Raw genomic sequence first — 22,376 nt, forward strand, 5'->3', positions numbered from 1 at the left:
TGCCAATGTATGGGAAATTCAAGTTTGCTCTTTGGAACTGTCTGGAATTTTTTTTTTTTTTTAATCCACACTTGGTTGCGTCTGTGGATGCGAAACCCACGGATATGAAGGGCTGACTGTATTCCACTGTTAGGTTGTCCCACATCAGCTCTCCCTCTATAGATGGACATTCAGGTTGACACTAATTTTTTGCTATTACAAATAGCCATGCAAAGAACATCCCTATCTACACATGCTTGGATTCATGAGTATTTCTGAGGGAGACACTTCTAGAATTGGAATTCTCGAGTCGGAAAGTATGTATACAATCAGGATATCCACTGAATTGGGGATGGAGCTGACATTTTATATACACCCAAATCTTAACTTTATTTGGATCATACTTGTGCCTTGTATAACCCCCACTACTTACTTTGTTTTCTTTTCTTTTAAAGATCATCATCAGTATTCTTTTCCCACCCACCATTTTGACATTGGAATTTAAAAGCAAAGCAGAGATGTCACATGTTCCCCAGTCTCAGGACTCCCAGTTTACGTGGTATAATGGTGACCAGAATGCCAGCGCTCCCAAAGAAAGTGCTTGTCTGGTTAGTGCAATATCATAATGAACTAGGTTTTCATAGCATTGATGGCACACAAACATACACGGACACAAAGCTTATTTATTTAACAAATTATTTAACAGTCTTAATCATATTATAGTAAGGTCAGGTATAGCATGTATGATAGTTCTAATTAACCCCCATATGTTATTAAGCAAAATATCCTATTTCTGCCAAAATCAAAGACTTTATTATGTCTTGAAAGCTGCTTAACTTCTTCCTTTGTGACTAGTGGAATAAATAGACTTACTGTTTCTCTAAAGCTACAATAAGGGATGCCTCATATCCTTAAAAATATGCTGGTTTAAAATGTGCATTGATCTTCACTCTTTCACGCCATAGTTTTTTCATTTGTTATATCCAATGAGTTTGAATAGTTTTACTTGAGTTCCCAGATGTATACTCTTTCATGGGCAACTTGAGCTGCTTCTATTGCAGCTTCACTGGAGAGTCTCCAATATGCTGTCTGGGCATATATTTTTTGAATTTTATGATTCAACTTGGATCACTGCTGATACAGTTGTCATTTACTGTGAGATGTAGTAAACATCTTTTCTGGTACTTAATACTTCAGTGATGCATCTTTAGCTAGCGTCTTGTCTGATGTGCTTTTGTACTTATGAGGTATTTGTCATAATATTAAAAACGTATTTGATAAATGTTAAATGAAAAATAATTATAGTTAGTTTGTATGGCTGGCATCTGCTGTGATTGGTTGAGCCTTTATTCTGATTGGTTAATGCCAGAACAGTTAACTGGATCAGTAGTTAAATATTTTTTACTATCATGCCTGTTTGGGTATATATGTGTTCCTCTCCTCTTCCTTCCCTCCCTTCCCTTCCCTTTCCTTCCCTTTCCTTTCCTTCTTACTTTTCTAAGCCTGATAGTTCCATTTGGGGTTCTCAGAGTCCAAGATGGCAAATACATTCTAAACTCAATAGAGTGTGTGAGTTCTCCGTTGCAAAGCTGGGTTAGTCAAGTTGTCATAATTGTGATTGTACTGGTTAGATTATGTGGTTACTAAGTTTAGACCATTTCAAATTTTTTTTTTTAAGGAAAGAAGTAATGTAGTGCTTGCCTAACCCCATTAGAAATAGAAGGCAATCTTTATATGTGAGACATTCACATACATATGTTTGCCTTTATACTACTTCAGTGTTCATATTAAGTTTAATTAGCTTGTTGAAGTAAACAATGAAGGAAACTGTTTACCATCTATCTACAAACAAATATGTAAATATGTTGGCAACTTGGTTGCAAGTAGTGCTTTGGAAGTGAATGTAACTTCACTTTTGGCTCTTAGCCGTTTCATAGAAAGATAAGCTTTCACTGAAACTGAAGGCATTGCAGATAGTTGGAGCATTCCACTAAGCAGTTCTTCTTAAAGTGGCGACTCTTAGGGAAAGAACTCCTTCCTTGAGTGCCAATTAAATGTGCCCTTAACATTCAAAAAAGATAGTAAGCCCTCACAATTCCCTGAAAAATTAAATTTTGTCTGTAATATAGTGGTTCTCTTACAGCAGTTGCTCACCTGGTGGTTTGGACATGGCCACATCAATTAATAATTCAACGAATATCTAATAGCTACCTTCCACGAGCCAGACAAGTTCTGGGGGCATTTCATTAACTAAGGCAGATGCGGCCCCTGCTACTATGGAGCCTATAATCAGACAGACTATCCATGATACCTCACCATTATTCAAGTTAAAGCATTTATTGAAAAAGTGTTTCAAATCTGGTCTGTTACGAATGGATTATAATCATAGTAACAATGTTCTTTTATCTTTGAATTTAACTAAAGCAACAGTTTTGGATTATCTGCTTTGTGTTTAAAATTTTGTTAATCAGAGAATAAGGGGTAGAGGTAGCATTTGGTGGGACATACAAGTTTTCATAATGCTAATTAAGTATAGTGTACTTGATTAGTTGAGGAACACAATTGGCATTATGTATTTTGGGGGAAAGCCAAAGACAGGAGGGACATAGATGCTCTTTTAGAGTGTCTTTGTCGTCATGGTACTAGTGTGATAATAAATATGATGAAAGCACTGGTAATAGGAGAATGAAAGCCATTATTCTTTTTTAAAAATTATTTTTTATTTATTTAAAATTTTTATTCTATGATTATTTTATGTTCAGAAAGGTGGAATAGCAGAAGAAAAAAATGGAGGACAAAGACTTTGGAGTTTTCTTGTATGTATGCAGAGCTGATTATAATATGAGTAGGATTTTATTACAGTTTTTCTTGATGAAGGGCTTCAATAAATGCATCAAGTTTTCCTTGAGTTTCTCTAACTTTCTTGAGGTCCTCAGCCATTTGAACTTGTTTAGCAGTAAGCGATTTAACTTTCTTCTCGCTATCTTCAGCAAAATCTTCTAATACCTCTTTGACATTTTTCTCTAATTGCCTGACTTCAGAGTTTCTAAGTTGCTGCACTAAAGTATTTGTGGTGACAGCAAGCATGCATTGTATTTGACAAAATAGGACAACATCATTGCATTCCTACTCAGAATCTACAAAATGCCATTGTTAGGAATGAAAGCCTCTTCAACAAAAGTTACAGTGATTTAGAGCTGTTTTTAAGTAATGTCTTCTCTAAACGTGGTGCCAAGTATCGTTAATCAAGCTCGTATCTACTTCTGCTCCTTGGGATTCAAGGTTCTTTTGGACTGTAGTTATCTCATCACTTGCAAGATAAGCTGGGTGTTCCTCTTTACATTTCAGCGTCTTCTCCAGTTCATGCTTGGTTTCATTGTGAACACACTGTTCTTGGGTCTGATTCTTCCAATGTAACCACCTCTTTTCCCAATCTGGACCTTCCATATTTCAGTTGCATTTTCAGTATCCTTAAGATGAGCCTGAAGAACCTCTTCCATAAAATAAATAGCTGCACCTCACTGCTGTTTATCAGACATGGACTGGTCTTCTAAAGCATTGTGTTGAATAACCCTCAAGCTGTCCTCCACAAAATCATTCCACTTCTGGTGTTTAAGTTTCTTCCTTAACAGCCTCTTTAAATTTATCAAATATGTTATCGTGCTCTTTTCCTTTTGGTTCTGTCATGAAGTGGGAAAATTCTTCCTGCAGGGTCTCCCAAGCAACCTCGATCGCTTTATTAAGAAGCTGTTTATCAATTCACTGTTTAAGCTTGATATCCACTGTAGTATTAAAAGTCCCTGAATTCATGGTCTGTGTAGCTGGAAGATGGTTGTTTTCAATCACATGAGTTGATACTCTTTCCCACAAAGATTGCTGAACAATTTCCTCCCAATGTTTTGGTGTAATGTGGCTCAGACTGATAACTTCATTGAGGATTTCATTTTTAGTTTTTTCAAACAGTTTTTTCCGGTCAAGTTCTCGCAGGCGAGGATAGTTACTCTTCTACTCAGTTTCAAGGTTAAAACGTGTTGCTTTGAAACTATCAGCCTGTTGTTCAATTGACTCCCATACCATTTTCCAAAAGTCCAACACAACAAAGCTTCAATTTCTTGTAGTCATCTGGTGTGCCTTTAGCATGCTTGTCTTTAGGAGTTTTGAATTCCAAAAAAAATTCTTTTTTTTTTTTTAAACTTTCTTTCTTTCTTTCTTTCTTTCTGGCTGCATTGGGTCCTCGTTGCTGCGCGCAGGCTTTCTCTAGTTGCAGTGAGCAAGGGCTACTCTTCGTTGCAGTGTGTGGGCTTCTCATTGCGGTGGCTCTTCTTGTTGTGGAGCACGGGCTCTAGGCGCACAGGCTTCAGAAGTTCAGGCGCACCAACTCAGTAGTTGTGGCTCGTGGGCTGCAGAGCGCAGGCTCAGTAGCTGTGCCGCACGGGCTTAGTTGCTCCGCGGCATGTGGGATCTTCCCAGACCAGGGCTGGAACCCGTGTCCCCTGCATTTGCAGGCGGATTCTTAACCACTGTGCCACCAGGGAAGCCCACATTTCCTGTTAAAAGATTAAAACCACATAGAAATCTATGAAGTAGGGTGATATCTCTTTTTCTTCTCTTTCATAATCCCTAAGTTCCCTCTTCTCGAAAGCAACCAGGGTGCAAGTGCTTTTTTTTTTTTTCCTTTCTTTTCCTTTCTTTTTTCTCTCCTTCTAACAGCTCTTCTATGTAGACCCCTCTGTAGTCACATTTATGCAACCACTTCCTTGTCACACAGATACTCATTTCTCACCACCTACAACTGTTAACCCCTTTAGGCTGGCCCATAACTTTTGAGAAACTGATGGAAGATGCTTTCCCTAGAAAAATGCATGCACAACACAAATACTTGCATATAATTGCAGGAGGTTCAAGGAACTCCAGAAGTTCAGAGAGTCCATGAGCTTCAGGTAGAACCTCTGTTATAAATGAGTGGAGAAGCTGTCAAAGACAGAATCCTCAAACTAACACTGTGCCTGACTTCCCTATAATTTGGGAAAGATGTTTCAGCATTATGTGTCCATTTTGTCCTCCTGAATTATGGAAATAATTCTATTCTCTGTTATTGATTTCACAAGGATTTTATTAATATCCTTAGGTTCCAAAATTACTGATAAAGGAGATTAAAAAGAACAGGAAGAGGGACCATTTTTAAATGCTTGGAACTACTCAGTTTGACTAGGTTTTCCTATGAGAGACTCAGCTTGCTTTTCAGAAATACGCTGTTCTCCTTACCCTGTCAAAGATTGATACAATACACGTAGTTTTCCTTCCGTTCAAGACTAAGATTGTAATTTGTCAGGTGGGTGCCCAGTTAATTTCTAATATTTTTACTATATTTATGTATTTATGAAATATATAATATTTTAGATACTTGTAAATGTCAGTATTTTAGTTACGCCTCTGACAATAAATGATCGTTTGCTCATTTTACAGAAAGACTATGATTTGGAAAGTGGCCCTGATGAGAAACCAGATGAAAATCAGCACTTTGATTTGAAGGGTGGGCCCCAAAGCCTCCCATGGACCAGGAAAGTCTATGAGTTCTACAGTGCTCCAATTGTCAAGTTTTCGTTTTATACGGTTGGTCTCATTTCAAAAATTACATATAGTATTCAGGATGGTTAATTGCTAATGATAATGTTGATAATGATATTGCCTGATTTACCAACTTGTAATAAAAATGTAAAAAGTGCACTTAAAAAAAAAGGGAGGGGGCTTCCCTGGTGGCGCAGTGGTTGAGAGTCCGCCTGCTGATGCAGGGGACACGGGTTCGTGCCCCGGTCCGGGAGGATCCCACATGCTGCGCAGCTGCTGGGCCCGTGAGCCATGGCCACTGAGCCTGCGCGTCCGGAGCCTGTGCTCTGCAACGGGAGAGGCCACAACAGCGAGAGGCCCGCGTACCGCAAAAAAAAAAAAAAAAAAGGGAGGAATGACAAAGGAGGTAGGGAAGAAGATTGGAGGGAGGTGAGAAAAAGTGAGAGCAGATCTCCTACTTTGGGAGTGAAGGCTCAAGCATTCTTCGTTTTCTGAGTGCTTCCAGTTAACACAGCTGGGACTCAGAATCTGAAACTGTGTGGAAAAATAGAATGAGCAATATGGTTGTAGAATTAAGTGATGGGAGTGGATTCTTTTCCCATCTTGGGCAAAAAATCAGCAGTTGAATTGATTTTTTCTTTGTAGGAATAATGTGTAATATAGACCAAAAAATTCAAGTGTTTGTTTTTGTCTTAGTTGCAAATGCTTCTAAATATGTAGAGGACAAGAAAAATTTTAGAAGTTGAATTGTGTAAACAAATACTAAATCTATCATGGATGGGAGAGATACAGAGAAAACAACTGTACACTAAATGTATTGAGTGCTTTTCACATTTATTTAACAGTATTTATTTTTCTAATGCTAACCTATAGTTAGTTAAATTGCTCAAGATTGTATATTTCTAAAACATTTTGAAGTGATTATAAAAGGATATTTGTCTAAATGTGTTATATTTCAAAATATTTACTTGCCCAACCACACATTTATTTCATATACTTATTCAATAAGTACATAGCTCTGAATAAATTTTATCTGTTTTCAAAAATAAAATCTTCATTCAGATGATGAGATTTCACCATTTTTGTGAATATGGAAATACTGTATTTTCTGTATTTTTTGAACACAGAAAATCCTAGAGACTCTGATAGTAGCTTCGAGAGAGTTTAACCATAGTCACATCATTGGGTAAAGAGTTTTCAACTATTTCTTTCCTTAGACATTTCTAGCTTATGAACTCTTAGAGACAGTAGTAAAGCTAAGCAAGTGGAACAACAACAACTACAAAAATAGCTAAGGATGGTGTTAGCAGTGAGCACGGGCATTTTTAGTCATGGCTGTTACATTGCTAGGTTAGGGTACGTGTGCTTTATTGAAGCAGTGTCTTGTTATAAATGCTATGATGAAAAAGAAATGTAAACATTTTTGGATATCTTTTTAAGAATTGGAAGAAAAAAAAAGAGTCAGAAGCAATACCACCAATATCTACAGTGATTTAGTGCCTGGCCACCATGAAAACAATGTAAAACATGACTGCTTAATCGTATAAATTTATTTAAATTATGTTCCTAAGAGGTCATCAAATATATTAACCCTTGAAACATAGACCTAGAGAAGTATAGAATTAATAGAATTTACTTTAACTTTTTTATATGCTTCTCTACTAAGCTTCTTAACTCATAGGCAATGCTAATACCCATTATGCCTGCCTGAAATATCACCTATTGTATATAATATCAAATGGTATAGTCAGAAGTGATTTCACCCATTCTCTATGTAGAACTAAGCTTAGAAGAAGACTTATTAAACTTAGGGAGAGCTCAAAAAGATAAGAGAAATAGGGATCCAGGTTAAAATAATATGATTCTTGTGAGAAGGAACACACACATGGGCACTTTTCTCTCTGTTGATCTGGGATTTTTTTTTTTTCTTTTTTTTTTTGCGGTGCGCGGGCCTCTCACTGTTGTGGCCTCTCCTGTTGCGGAGCACAGGCTCCGTACGCACAGGCTCAGCGGCCAGGGCTCACAGGCCTAGCTGCTCCGTGGCATGTGGGATCTTCCCGGACAGGGGCACGAACCCGTGTCCTCTGCATCGGCAGGTGGACTCTCAACCACTGCGCCACCAGGGAAGCCCTGATCTGGGATTTTTAATACGTGTTTATTAGCTAGCACTGTGCATTGTCTCTGAAGCTATTGAAAAGACTGCACCGTCTCATGAATTGTTGGTGATTGTGGAAACTGATAAAGCCTTTCTGGCAGGCAACTTAGTAATATGTGTCACAGTTTTAAATGTGTGTGTAGTTAGTCTACTTCTGGGAATTGTAAGAAGATAAGAATGTTAGATAAGATCACAAAGCTATTAATCACTGTGTATCTGTGTGTACGTGTTTACTGTGTCTTAATTCTTTGAATAGACTGGAAATCTAGGTTTAATATACACAGTAATTAAACATACATTTCTTGAATGTCTATCATGTGTCAGGCTGAGTCCTTAAGTGCTGTAGATAAAAACGTCAACAGTCTTTAACTACAGAGACTCACAATTGGACAATACGTTTCCAATAACCAGAAATTTTTTTTTAGGATAAAAACAATCAAATTTTATTCTTTTTCTAGCACCCAGAGATAGCAATTCTTAACATCTGCTTTCAACTTTTTTCTATCCAAATATTTTCAGATTTTTTCGCAAGTGAGATCATAGTGTACACAGCAGTTTTAAACCATTTTAACTTAACAGTTTATCACAAATGCTTAAAATTCACTAGAAGGATTATGCTTAATGTTTATAAATGCGTTTCTATCTTTTACATATCTGCATCTCATGGATGTGCTGCTTATGTAAAAATTCCCTTTTGTATCTTGTCTTCTTTCTCCTTCTATTATACTAATGTATACTTTTCTGGCTCTTTAACCTCCAGCCTCTAAGCTTATTTTATTTCTGTTCTGCCACTTCCAAATGGAAAACTATTTCCTCCTTTATCTGCTTATCTGGAAATGGTGTTCATCCTACAGGACTCAACTGATATACCTCTTTCTCCAAGTCTCAAATCCAGCTTCATCCTCTGCATTCCTGTCATGCCTTTAGCAGACTTGCATTATGGAAGTTATCATACTCTGTATGCAGTGGCATCGGCCTGCGTCAGAGATCACACTCCACCAGCCTGGCAAGTGGCATTAGTGAAGCATTTTCCTGTAGGTCTAGGTTGAATACTCTGGGCAGAGCAGCCTCTAGGTGGCATAGACTGTTTTGAGAACTCCTCACTTATGGAAAGCTCAGGACCGTGAAACAGCTGCCTGGCTAAGTTCTGTAATCTGCGTAGGCCCAGTGAGTCATGTGTTAGAAGACGTGAACCCAGACCATAAGTGGTAACCAGCATATTTTAATCAGCATAAAATAAAACTCCCAGCAATAGTAAATATCACAATTTATTATATTTGAAAATAGGCACCTACTAACACTGCTCCTCTGGCATTCTTGGGACACAGGTTTTCTTTTTAAATGGAGGGGAAGGTGTGTGATTCTCTCTTGGCTTGCTGTTGGCCTGACTGTGTCCATGCCGGAATGTGCAGGGTTCTGAAAGTTGTGGTCAGGAGTCAACAAGATGTGACCATGCCCATTTCCATGCATTTGAGAACAGTGATCTTTCCTTCCACAAATTCCTAAAATAGAAAACTGTGGATTCTTATGCCTTCTTTGATAATTATGTCATCAATGATCAGGGGGTGGTCCCAGTTATATTTTCATGCTATCATGGTGAAGTTCATGTGTGTGTTTCTGTTCATTTGGGTCCATGTCTGCTTGGCATCCTCCATTATGACTCTCACTCATGGCCAGGGAATCCATGTCCCCCTCACAGATGGTGTATTTGGCATTCCTCATGCTGTTCACTTACACCGTGTTGGTGGAGATGCAACCCCAGCCCACCGTGCAAGAGTGGCTCGTTATCATTTACATCATCACCAATGCCATTGAGAAAGTCAGGGAGGTGAGTTATCCCTTCTCCCTTTGTCTTCTACATACCTCTGCTAGACGTGTTCTGCGCTTGGGTGATGAAAACGGAGAGGCCAAGCATGAGGGTGAGTCAGGCAATGATCCTGATTTGTATGCTACAGGAAAGGTAACTAGGGGGAAAATTTCTGATCTCAACCTTTTATTGTTGCCAAATACTTTCTGTTGGTTGCTGCTCTTTGAAAGCAGTTATTTTAGGGGACATCTTAGTGCGTTTATCAGTTCTAGAGTGATGGTATCTAGTTGTTTATAGACCCTCCAACTATTTGATTCCCCAAAAGTGTTTTTTTTTTATAAAGCTGATGTTTTTTTATAGCCTAACATTACTTGCATATTATTGCGTTCATGTCACAGAGTGGCACATAAATGGCTAAAGTTGTGCAATGTGTAAAGAATTCATTTATAGTTTTTGAAAGTTCTTACTAAACATTTTTGAATGTTTAAGATAAAAATCCCTCTGGGGCAAGTAGTCCAAGAAACAAACCAAAGCAAACTTTTCATTTTTAGTTTGCAATGAGTCACTTAAAACAAAAGAAAAGGAATGAATATTCCTATCCAGTTATAACTGCAATCACATACCGTGTGACTTAGGCTGTTTTAGATATCATTGTATATGTATCTCTCTCTGCCTCTGTGCATTTACATACAATGATTTTGTCCTAGAGCTAATATGACCAACCTTGTATATTATGTAGAAAACAATTCAGCAGAAAAACATTATCCGAATTCTACCATTTTTATTATGCTTCAGGGAAAATAGCTTTTTACTGTTTTACATTTAAGTTTGTCTGATATTCTATTGCAGGGGTAATTTCTTATAATAGTGAATTCTAATATCACGTTCTGAGTAATTTGCTAACTACTCACTAAATTGCAGTAGTGGGGCCAGATTACAGGATTCTTTGGTTTTTTTGCACTAGGCTATACGTCATGAAATGGAATTGCAGCTATATTCCATTGCAATATTGAGTTTTAAATGTCTTGGTGTTTCCCTGTGTTGGTTTAGGATTAATGAAAGCTAGAAAAACTTTTCTTTTTTAAAAAAAAATTCTGCTTCGTTTTTAAATAGCTGGCCAGTACTAACAGTGAGATTAAACTACATTTATAGAATTGTTTAAATAATTCATTCCCCAAGGATAACTTACGACTCCAAAATCCCCTTATGATCTAAGGTTTGGCATGATTCCAAATACTCCTTAAAAGAACAGTTGACGTATTAAAGATCATATTGATCTTGGGTTATAACCCATTCTTTAAGTTTCCCTCTTTCTTTCATCTTTTAGGTCTATATTTCAGAACCTGGGAAGTTTACTCAAAAGGTGAAGGTATGGATTAGCGAGTACTGGAATCTGATGGAAACTGTGGCTACTGGCCTGTTTTTGGTGGGTTTTGGCCTTCGGTGGGGTGACCCTCCTTTTTACACGGCGGGAAGACTCATATACTGCATCGACATCATATTCTGGTTCTCACGGCTCCTGGACTTCTTTGCTGTGAATCAACATGCTGGTCCCTATGTGACCATGATTGCAAACATGGTGAGTCTGCTGTATAATCTGGTGTTCTTTTAATAGTTCTACTTAATTTCATGGTTCACATACATTGGTTTAACTTTTGAAATTATTTAAAGAAGCACACACGTCATCCCCACTTTCCTTATAACCATAAATTCATATTTAACAAATGTCCTTGGATAGCATATTGGGTAATTGATTACAATACTCAGCTTACCCTTTTCGTTAGGGCCAGATGATGGGGGGTTGAATCATATTTGTCTCTGAGCACAGTAATTCCTGAGGGCCAGATTTATGTGAGCCTACCACCAATAATATTTTCTGCTGAAATATTGATTTGTCTTTTTATCTCTCCACCCCCAGCCAACTCTTAAATAGTGATTACTGTGGGCCACAGATTGTTCTAAGTACTTTGTATGTATTAACTCATTTAATCTTCAGAACAACTTTACGACATGGGTACTATTATTATCCACATTTTATGTTCAAGGAAATGGAGTTCAGGTAAATTTCCCAAAGGCCTAAGTCAGGGAGCCAGGATTCAAATCTGGGCCACCTGGCTCTGTCTGCCATCTGAGCTCACTGTGCACTTGTATTAGCCCTGTCCAACTGGCTTTGCACAGGACCTAAGAAGGACAGTACCTCAAGATCATCTTTGCTTTTTCTTCTGGAATACTCACTGGCAGGGAAGGGGCAAGTTCTTGAGAAGGAAAGGTAGTGTTGAAACAAAGGAAGAAGACAGAAAAGGGAGAACCTCCAGGATTCCAAAGATAGATTTTTTTTATTTTATCCTTTTCTCTTAGACCAGCAATATTTTCTCTGGTCTTGGTGACATTGGTATTAATTCAGTAGGTTATGCTGAGGTAATCACTGTATCTCAGTGACTTAGCACAAGTTTATTTCTCCCTGATACAAAGATTGATGTATGCTCATGGAGGCCGCCCTCTACCCAGTGGCTCAGGGATCCCAAATCATTCCATCTTGGGACATAGCTGTGTCAACATGTGGCTTCTGAGGTTTCCTATGACAGGGAATAAGAGGGATGGAGAACATCTAACAGCTTTTAACTGCTCTGGATGGGAAGTGACTCAAATCACTGTTACTCCACAGCCCAGTGGCCAGGAATAGGTCAGGTGGCTCCTGCCTCATGGAAGGGAAGCTCATGGAATATTCACGGAGTATGTCTCTGCCACAGGGAACAAGTGGATTGAACTGATGTACATTTAGTAATTGAAATGAATTATTTAAAAGAGCCTTCAGAAAATTACAGTACATGTGCTATATATACATGTGTGTATAGTACATGTGTGTGCCGTATGTGCTCCATTGTGCATTATAACAATCAGGCTTACTTTTAATACAAAGACTACGTGTTTGCTAGTTAATGAGCCACTGAATTTAACAAACATCATTTTATAGTTGTTTTTGCATCTTTAAAAAAAAAATTCACTTCATTAGGATGTTCAGTACCTTGGAGCAGATTCTTGGTCTGATCAATTTCTCAGACTCTAACTCCTGAAGATAATCCTGGGAATAAGGAGCCATTTTACTAATTTGAATATCCCTATTTTTTTTTTCTTTTTCTAACCTCTGATGAAAAGTTAGATATTAGTTAATCAAACGCTATTCATATTGCATCACATCTTAAAAAAAGAAGCACAGATCCTCTACAGTTAGCACACTTAAATTACTCCATAGACTACATTGACATGAAACATATACTGTGCAGAGAAAACAAAATGTGTTAGCCAAAGGAAATCCAGCTATTCATGGACTAGGCATTTTGGTCAATGACTAGACAGTCTTATTATTGGCAGGTATAATTATGATGGCTGCAGGTGTTTGATTTGTTTTAAATTTCAAATCTGTGGTAAACTTCTGGCTGTGCTGTGCTTTTTTGCAGACGGCAAACATGTTCTACATCGTGATCATCATGGCCATCGTCCTGCTGAGCTTTGGAGTGGCGCGCAAGGCCATACTTTCACCAAAGGAGCCTCCATCCTGGAGCCTTGCTCGAGATATCGTGTTTGAGCCATACTGGATGATCTATGGAGAAGTCTATGCTTCAGAGATAGATGGTACGTAGAGGATTCCGCCACCATGCAGCAATTGAACCTTTGTAGACACTCAGAGTAATAAAGAACCCTGGAAAACAACCATCTGAATCTTAAAAATGTCAAGAGTTTGTGGTATTCTGCTAAGTCAATATGCTAAATATTTGTCTAGAGTCATAGGACCGTGATTCACCTTATCTCTCATTCTTTTAAATTCTTTATTTGTAGTTTGTTCAAGCCAGCCGTCCTGCCCTCCTGGTTCTTTTCTTACTCCGTTCCTGCAAGCTGTCTACCTCTTCGTGCAATATATCATCATGGTGAACCTGTTGATTGCTTTCTTCAAGTAGGTTATTTTAATCAAATACAGTTATTTTGTATGAATCAAAAATGGGTGCAGGTATTTTGAAAGATTCACATGTAACCTTTGTTTTTTGCGTGTTTCATGTCTAATTACTATGGTTTTAAAATATGGGCATGGAACTACTGGCAGGAAGGCAGCAGAATATGAGAAGAGAAAAAACAATAAATAGAGAGTGTAATAACAGCGGACTGAAAGGAGATCATACACTGTAATTAAGCAATAATTTGGAATCGTGGAGAGTAACAATTGACGAGGCTGAAAGTTGGTTAAAGGGTCCTTGATAACTTCCCTTCATTGGCTCTCAGTATATCTCATTCTCTATTTTCTTCTATATCACTTTTCACTTCTTCTCAGTCTTCTTTTCTGGAGCATCGTATTCTCTTCAACCTTTTAACATTGGAATGTCCCTGGGCCCAGACGTTTGTTTTGTTTACACTTTGGTGATCTTGTTCAGTTTCCTGTTTATGTATACTGACAAATCCCAACTGATATCTTCAGCCTAGATCTCTTTCTTGAACTTCAGTCCTGTAGATCCAGCTCTCCTGTTCCATTACCAGTCAGATGTATAATATTGGATTGGCCAAAAAGTTCGTTCGGGTTTTTCCATAACCTTTTATGGACAAACCCAAATGAACTTTTTGGCCAACCCAATAGATTTCTGAACTTTCAAATGTCCAAATTCTTGATCTCCCCTCTTTCCCAACATACACTTATTCTGCTTGTAGTCTTTCCCAAATCTATAAGGAAGACCACATGTTTCTGTCAAAGCTTCATCTTTCCCATTGTTCGGACCAAAAACCTTGGCATTCTTAATGCGTCTCATATTTCTAGCTCTAGACTGTCAGGAATACCTGTTGACTCCATCTTCAAATAGATCATCAGTCCAACCCCCTCCCACCACCCCACTGCTACTACCACAAAGCCTCCTAGTTTATTTCTCTGCTTCTGTCTTTGGCCCCTATATTCTGTTCTCAACACAGTAGCCCTAATGACACTTAAATTTTTTAAATTAATTAATTAATCACTCCATTCCCTAATGACCTTTAAAACATATGTCAGATGATGTCACTCATGTGCTCCAAACCATTCAAGGTTCCCCATTTCCTTCTGGGTAAAAGTCAAAGTTTCTACAATGACCTAGCTTCTCTGCTACTTCTCCAATCACCCATCACACTACTATTCCCCGAATCCATGCCTCTCCAGCCACACTGGCCCCTCACAGTTTTTCAAACAACACAGGGGTGTTTGCAGTTGCTGTTCCCTCTGCCTGGAATGCTCTTACCCCAGATATCAGTGTGGTCCATTCCCTCACCTCCTTCAAGCCTTTGCTCAAATGTTCCCCTCTTTAATTAGCCATAACCTAAGGATATTATTTAAAAGTGCAGCCCCCTTTGCTTCAAGCATCTCCTTGGCATGCCTGGTCCCCCTTACTCTTCTTTCTTTATACTACCGACTTATATATACAAATATATTTTATAATTTATCTCTATATTGTGTTTTCCCCCCGTTTATCTCTTATACTGGAATATAAGCTCCACAAGAACAAGTTTGTTTTTTTGGTTTTGGGGGGTTTTTTTTTTGGCCATTTTTTGCCCATGAATTTATCCCAGGCCCTGAAAAGAGTGCCTGGCACGTATTTATTTAATGGATGAAAGAAATCAAGTGAAGTGATGGGAAGAAACTAGTATTTTCTGAATGCCTCTTTTATGCCAGACACTGTACTAGGTATTTTATTCATTAATTATCTCACTGAAGAAAGATAGATAAGAAAAGGGAAATCAATGCATAGAAGTTAAGTAAAGAAAGTAGAGGAGATAAAGGCTGAAGGCAAGCAAAATAAATCAGAACACACACAAAGAGGACTGCTGTTGCGTATATATGGGGAAAACATACTTTTTTGCTTGTTACAAGATTATGTGATAGCTCTCATCTCCCTTTAGCCTCACCATTTTATGCACTTGTAACATTTGCTCGTGTTTAATTACTGTAGCTATTTTTTTGACATTTCAAATAAGATTAGGAGTGGGTATGAGATTTTTGTTTCTCAAAAACGGCAGGTGTCAAAAGGGAGGCTGACATATCCTCCCACAGGCTAGTCTTCTCACTGAGATGAATACACTGAGGACCATACAAGCTGAGCAACCCCAGATTGGACTACTTGTCCAGAGGCCCCTTTCCAGATTCTGTAATTACAAAGAACCTGAAATACACTGTGAAGATCGCCACCTGCTGGTGGGCAGGCTGTGATCACACTTGCAGTGGGAGTAACATGTAATTTTGGTGGCCCTCAAACTTGATTGTGCAGAATTACCTGGAGGACTCACTGAGACACAGATCGCTAATTGGGTCGTTCTGGATAGGGCCCGAGAATTTGCATTCCTGACCTGTTTTCAGGTGATGCAGTGCTGGTGGCTCAGTGACTGCACTTTGAGAACTACCGTTAAACTCAGTCAGTCGTCAATGTTTCCTTCATCTACTTTATGAACTCTGAAACTTCCCTCCTCCTCTCATCCTAAGCTGGCTTTCTCCAGAATAGTTCGGGTTCCTTCTCTTTATCATTACTGCAGTTTAGGGTTACCTGCATTTTTATTTGCTAAATGTGGCTGCCCTTCTCAAGTACTTCTCTGCCATCTTTCTCTAAAGAAAATAAATTACATATTAGCCTAAGCAAAATATTAAGATGGCTATTCCATTGTGTCCTCCCCACCCATATCATGTTATAGACTTAAATAGTTAAGGGTGAGTTTGTTCCACTCACCACAACTTCTATTACAAGTTCTATAATATCAACATATTTACTGCACTAACTGCATATTATAATTGATATAATTAAAGGGAGAAAAATCCCAAGGTGGCCTACCAATAAGGAGTCACTTTTATTGTAAGGTTAATATAAATAATTGATCTAGCTGCTGAATCGAAGCTCTTCTTATTGACTTATTTTAGGATGAATTGATTTTTCTTCCATCTGTTCTTCTTCATTAATATTCTTTCGTTTGAATGTTTTAAGGAGGATTATTCTAGCACTTGTCACATTTGACATTAGGAGAATCTCTTCCTAAGGTTGATGATATAGAGGGACATTAAAGCTATTTACCATGAATGATGAGTTATGGACTGAAAAGACCCTCTTATGTGAGAAGAGATGGTGAATCAAGAATAATGTTACTTCCAGAGGACAGTTTCTGTTCATCGAATTTAAACTGTTGGCTTTTTCTTCTCTCTGATTGTAATTTCTACCTTTTGCTTATTCTGATTAGCATATTTTAATGTAGAAGGTGATTAATGTATGCTGTTTGGTGGAAGAAGAATCGTAAATGCAATGGATATTATTTTTATTGGCTAACTACCGTCCATGTCAGGCGAACCAATCATAAAAGTTGGAAAATAAAGCAATAATCTAACTGTTATGTTTCAGGATTCCATATTAAAACACTGTCCTTCTCTTACTACAACTTACAGTAACGTTTACATAGATCTGAAATCCATTTCAAATAACCTGTGGAAATACAATCGCTATCGCTACATCATGACCTACCACGAGAAGCCTTGGCTGCCCCCGCCTTTTATCCTGCTGAGTCACATTGGTCTCCTCCTTCGCCGTCTTTGCCATCACCAAGCTCCAAATGACCAAGAAGAGGGTGATGTTGGATTAAGTAAGTTTTCATTGGTGGGGCAGGAGGAAGAGAGTGCAAGAGTGGAGATCCAAGGTGAAGACACCTGGAACGTTGTTGATTAAATTCAGGGCACAGGATGGAAGGCTCTGGGAGTTAACTGACCAAAGAGTATCAGCTGAGCACCTGGGTCTAAGTAAATGCATGGATCTCTACGCTGTTGTAGTACCTTTCGCTAAAAGTAGCTGATACTTTGAAAGAAAGGAATAGGTAGGAACAGAATCTCTGCTTGGATGTGTAAAGGCTTTTTGTCACCTGGAAAACCCCGTGTTTTTACTCTGCTTAGCTGGGAAGACGTCAGAATAACTCCTAGAGAGTGGTCAGAGTGACCCATACTTATTTCCCTGTTATTGAAGATGGAATCCAAATTGAAAGGATACAGAAGGTCTTGTGGACTAAGGGAAATAGATAAACCAGACTTTGCTTAGTTTATTCACCAGAATCATGGCTCTCTGGTTCTCTACTCTACTGAATATGGAGATGATTCTTTATAGGTATTTCATATTTTCAAGAACTTCAACTCAGGATGCAGAAATGTGGATTCTCTTTTTTTTTTTTGGCAAAGCTTAACTCGACATATTTTGAGATTTTCCTAGTTCACTTTGCTTATCCATATATAGCATGATATGACTGTCATACTAATTGTCATAAGAGAACATTCCTTCTTGTGGTTCAGAGATCTTTCGTAGTTCCTCTAGGCCTGCTGGTACTAGGCCCATTTCTAGATAATTCCTAGATATAGAGGAAATGGATAGCATAAATTCACAATCCTTTATCTCAATCCCTGAATTCGAAATACATTTGAAAATGGAAAGTCTTTTTCTTCGTAAGTTGGAGAAAGACTCATTTGGACAGAAGAGGCTAACGGGACTAATGTAAGCCATTTATCCTCTTTATCCCTTGTAGTATGGATATTCATTGATTTTTGCTGCAGAAATGATGTGTTTGATTTCAGGGTATTGCCCTAGCTACAACTAGGGATTTTACTTCATTTATGGCATATGCACTATATTACCTTTCCAAAACTAGAAAACTTCTGATTTCTGAAATGGACTGGTTCCAGGAGTTTCAGATAAGGGATTGTGGACTACTTATACATTTCGGTGGGCCCTTAGGAGGACAGATGTTATCACAAGGTTGACAGGGTGACATGCTTTTGCTCCTGTAGTTGAGTAGTTGGCTCCGTGAAGTATTTTCTTCTCTTGAGTCACTTGGTGATTTATTTTTCTTTTCCATTTCTTTCCCCTAAGCGATTCAGCCTTTATATGGAAGTCAAAGCACAACTGAAGTTAATTTAAAGGCTTATAATAATATTATAATTTCCCGGCTTCTAATGGAGTGCCATCCCAGAACAACTGTAATCTAACAGGAGAGTGTGAACCACTTGAGAGATCCTGGGATTAGCTAGGATTTGGCCCCGTTTTCTAGTACCATAACAAACAACGCTTTCCTGGGCTTACCTTGATCTGAGCTTATAGGATGATTTTGGTATAAAACTCGAGGAAGTATTCTGATGGACAGAGGTACATTCACCCTGAACTCTGGGAAATTCTTGAATTTTTGTGAGATTGCCTTTGATTCTCTGTATTGAGGATCAAGACGTTTGCACATGGGGAAGCAGTGCCACCTGGTGGACAGTCACAAGAACGTGCCACATACTGCAAGCTGCACCTATCATTGGAACTGCTCTGTGGGTTGTTTGCTCTCAGGAATCCACAGAAGGCTCAAATCATACAATTCTAAAGTTCCTTACTTATACAAGATTCTTTAATGCAAACACACATTCAGAGTTGAGTGGGGATGGGGATTTTTTTGGTGTCTGAAAGATGCTTCCAAGCCATAAAAATCAGAAAACATTGTACCTTTGAGTTGTGAACACCTTTTATGGCTGAGTATTTTCTTTTAGTCATCTTTTAGAATGAATATTTTCGTCTCTCATTTTATTGGAAAATTACAGAACATTTGCATTTCTAATAAATTCTGGAGAACTTTAATGGTTCTTTTTTTTTTTTTCCTAATTTAGGTGAAATGATTGAAGGAAGAGGATATTCCAATTTTACCCTTTTTGCAACAGCATTTTTATATTTAACAAGGATTAGAAACTTGCTCAAAAGATAATGCATTTTTCTGCTAGGTCAGAGTAAGAGTCAAGGTGGTAGACCAAATGTGATTGCTGAAGTTTGATGTAGAATTGCATTAGTTTCATAACATCATGAAATGACTTGTCTTTCAATGAATTAATTGTGATTGTCAAGGAAGAAGTATAGCCTTGATTGGCCATTGACTCGTCATAATGTCTCTTTCTTCAGTAGAAGAACTTAGTATATACAAACTCGGTGTATATATAAACTCAGTGCAACGAGGTAACACTTTCTTATACTTACTGGATTAATTTCAACAGACTTTGACTTCTTCTAACCTTGATTTTAACCTGTAGGTTACTTATTGTCATTTTGACTGATAAACCAGTTGATGGGGGAACTTCCATATGCATATAAATGTGGTGAATTTTTATGTGTAAGAGTATTCTAATTTAAGAAAATATTGAAGATAAAGTATCTGTTCCACGAGTCACCTTCAAATTCCCACATCTGTTTATAGGACAAAAAGGAAAGACCCAGCCTGGTGTTTCCAGTTATTTCTACATAGTGCTTCCCAATTAATATTAGGAATACAGTGTGACAAGGCAGCAAACTATTATCATGCAAGCTATGGTTTTATCCATTTTTAATACCAATGGAAGAAAAGTCAGACACTGTATCAGCTTCCTATGGAGGATGAATAATGACTCTTTTTATGCACTATACTTACTTCCATAGAGCTCTACCTGAGTAAGGAGGATCTGAAAAAACTTCACAGTTTTGAAGAACAGTGTGTGGAAAAATACTTCCATGAGAAGATGGAAGGTCTGAATTGTAGTTGTGAGGAACGAATCCGAGTGACGTCAGAAAGGTAAAAGTTATATATGTATTTTCACCCTCTAAACTGCTACCTAAACCTGATTCTACTAGAATGTCTGAAAAAAGTAGAAAGGTCTACTTTTAAAACCCAGAGGTTTTGATTTTCTAAAATTTCCTCTAGTATCGTATAATATTCATGCAATCAGTGCACATTTATTGAGCATCTACTATGTTCCAGGCAGTCTTCTAAGTTAGTAAAGATAAATGGTGAATAAGAGAGGAGGGGCCCTTCCTTCATAGCATTCACATTCTAGTGCGTGCATGTGGAGGGGTGGGGATGGAGTGAAGGACAAAAAAGACATATGTAATTTAATGTCAGACAGTAAAAGAACAATGAAGGGGGAAAAAAGTAGTATAAGGGAATAGAGATGGATCGTGGTGAAGGGTCTGCTGGAGTTGGGGGTTGGGTTGGACCGCTTTGGGAGCCTGGTGCAGGAAGGTCGCTCTGAGGCAGCTGAGGAGGAGAGACTTGAGGGAGGTGGAATGGAGCAGCAAACGTGGATGCAGGTGAGTCCAGGAGCAGCAGGGTGCTGGTTGCACTGGGAATCATGGAGTCATAGTTGCGGGGTGCCTGACTAGCACTTGTGCAGTGGAGTTGAGGGCAGATTCACTGAAGCGTGTGGAGGGTGAATAGAAGTAGAGACAGTGATTAGAGGCAGATTTTCTAAGAAGTGTTTCTCTGAAGGGAGGTAAAGAGGGGTATGGGGACATGGTGCGGTTCTTTTGTTTCATGTGGAGATAATAAAAGTAATATATTTGTTACTGGAAAAGATCTATCAGCAGGAGCCGGAGGGAGGAGGTGATTTGCTGAGTGAAGTCCTCAGGAAGGGCAGTTAACGGTGGGGGCCAGGAGAGAATATGGAGAGTGCTCCAGAGATGCAGCCAGGCTGCGGGAACGCAGTTCTCACGGCAGTCATCAGCTGAGGGTGTCTGTGGGTGTGTGTGATTTGGGGGGGCTGTTCAGAGGCTTGAAGAAAGAGGAGGCGTGTTGGAGAAAGTGGACAGATGTAGAAGCTCGTAGGTCAAAGCTGCTGTTCATGTGCCACTAATCGCAGGTACACAGCACTGGATCAAAATATGGACTGCATGTGATTGTATGCATTTAAAAAATTTAGAAATAATTGACATATTATGTTAGTTTCAAGTATACAACATAATGATTCGATATTTGTATATTGTGAAATGATCACCACAGTGAGTCTCGTTAACGACCATCACCATACAGTTTTTTTTCTTGTGATGAAGTGTTCAAGGTCTACTCTCTTAGCAACGTTCAAATGTACAATACAGTATTATTAACTAAGTCCCCGTGATTATATGCATTTTTTAAAACGCAGCATTGCTTTCTTAATTGGAAGCAAATTGGCAGAAGTTAAATGTGTTCTCTTACTTTTGAATACACACGGACCTGACTATAAAATGTTATACCTAATTATGCATATATATTTTCTGATGTCCAAATAGATAGATAGTGAATCCTTAAATATGGCTTTATTTGAAATTGAATCACCTTAAGAACTTTCTAAATGGTCACCTTGGGCGTATGACTTATTTCTGAACTTTTAAAATTAATACCATATTTATGTAAATATATTTTAGGTAGCTGATTGAATTTCAGATCAAATTTTAATAGTGAGGAAAAAATCGAGTATCAAATAACAATTTGTGAACCCACAACATTCTATTTTACTTAAATAATATCTTTAGGCCAAAACTCTATGAGCTTCCTTCTTTCCCTTTCACCTCTCCACACGTTCTGCCTCCTTTGTAGCTATGCTCATTGAGGCCTGCGGGCCAGCTTGGTTCTGCTTTGTATATGTACCCAGATAGGAGTTTACAGAGCCGGCATGAAGTCCTGCTTCTAGCTATGTGTACTTGGGCAAGTTTACTCTGGGCCTTGTTTTCTTCTCTGTAAAATGGACACAAAAATAGACCTACCTTTTAGGGTCGTTGTGAGGATTCCATGGGATAATATAGATGAACCGTGTGGCAGTGTGCTAATGGATAGTAAGGGAGTAGTGAAAGTTATCTATTATTATGTAAAATTAGGCTCCAATTTTGTGAGTATAATTTCTTCTAAAATACATATTCCCTTCCAAACCTTAAGAAAAGGGATGTAAATAGATAAGATGGGTCAAGATAGGCACCTCCGCCCCCCAGTATTATGCACTGGAACAAGGTCATGGAGAGCCCTTCACTTTACACTATAAACTAAGGAAAAATTTTAGGTGGTCAAACAGATTTACCTTCTAGGTTGTTAGCA

The 22,376-nt window shown here is 38.4% G+C and overlaps 1 protein-coding gene and 1 pseudogene across 1 annotated transcript in view; one reads left to right on the forward strand and one right to left on the reverse strand.

The window, feature by feature from the left end:
- TRPM6 (transient receptor potential cation channel subfamily M member 6) overlaps positions 1–22,376 on the forward strand; it is a 138,946-nt gene that overhangs the window by 73,604 nt on the left and 42,966 nt on the right. Inside the window, exons 18-25 of the mRNA XM_060300839.1 lie at positions 435–587; positions 5,446–5,592; positions 9,402–9,530; positions 10,837–11,088; positions 12,968–13,142; positions 13,347–13,461; positions 16,942–17,135; positions 19,973–20,105. Of these exons, the coding sequence (XP_060156822.1) occupies positions 435–587; positions 5,446–5,592; positions 9,402–9,530; positions 10,837–11,088; positions 12,968–13,142; positions 13,347–13,461; positions 16,942–17,135; positions 19,973–20,105 (1,298 nt within the window). The remainder of the gene's footprint in view (positions 1–434; positions 588–5,445; positions 5,593–9,401; positions 9,531–10,836; positions 11,089–12,967; positions 13,143–13,346; positions 13,462–16,941; positions 17,136–19,972; positions 20,106–22,376) is intronic.
- Positions 2,836–3,789, reverse strand: LOC138842723 (dynamin-like GTPase OPA1, mitochondrial pseudogene; annotated as a pseudogene).

The sequence above is a fragment of the Globicephala melas genome, chromosome 6, assembly GCF_963455315.2.
Source record: "Globicephala melas chromosome 6, mGloMel1.2, whole genome shotgun sequence".
Lineage (NCBI taxonomy): Eukaryota > Metazoa > Chordata > Mammalia > Artiodactyla > Delphinidae > Globicephala > Globicephala melas.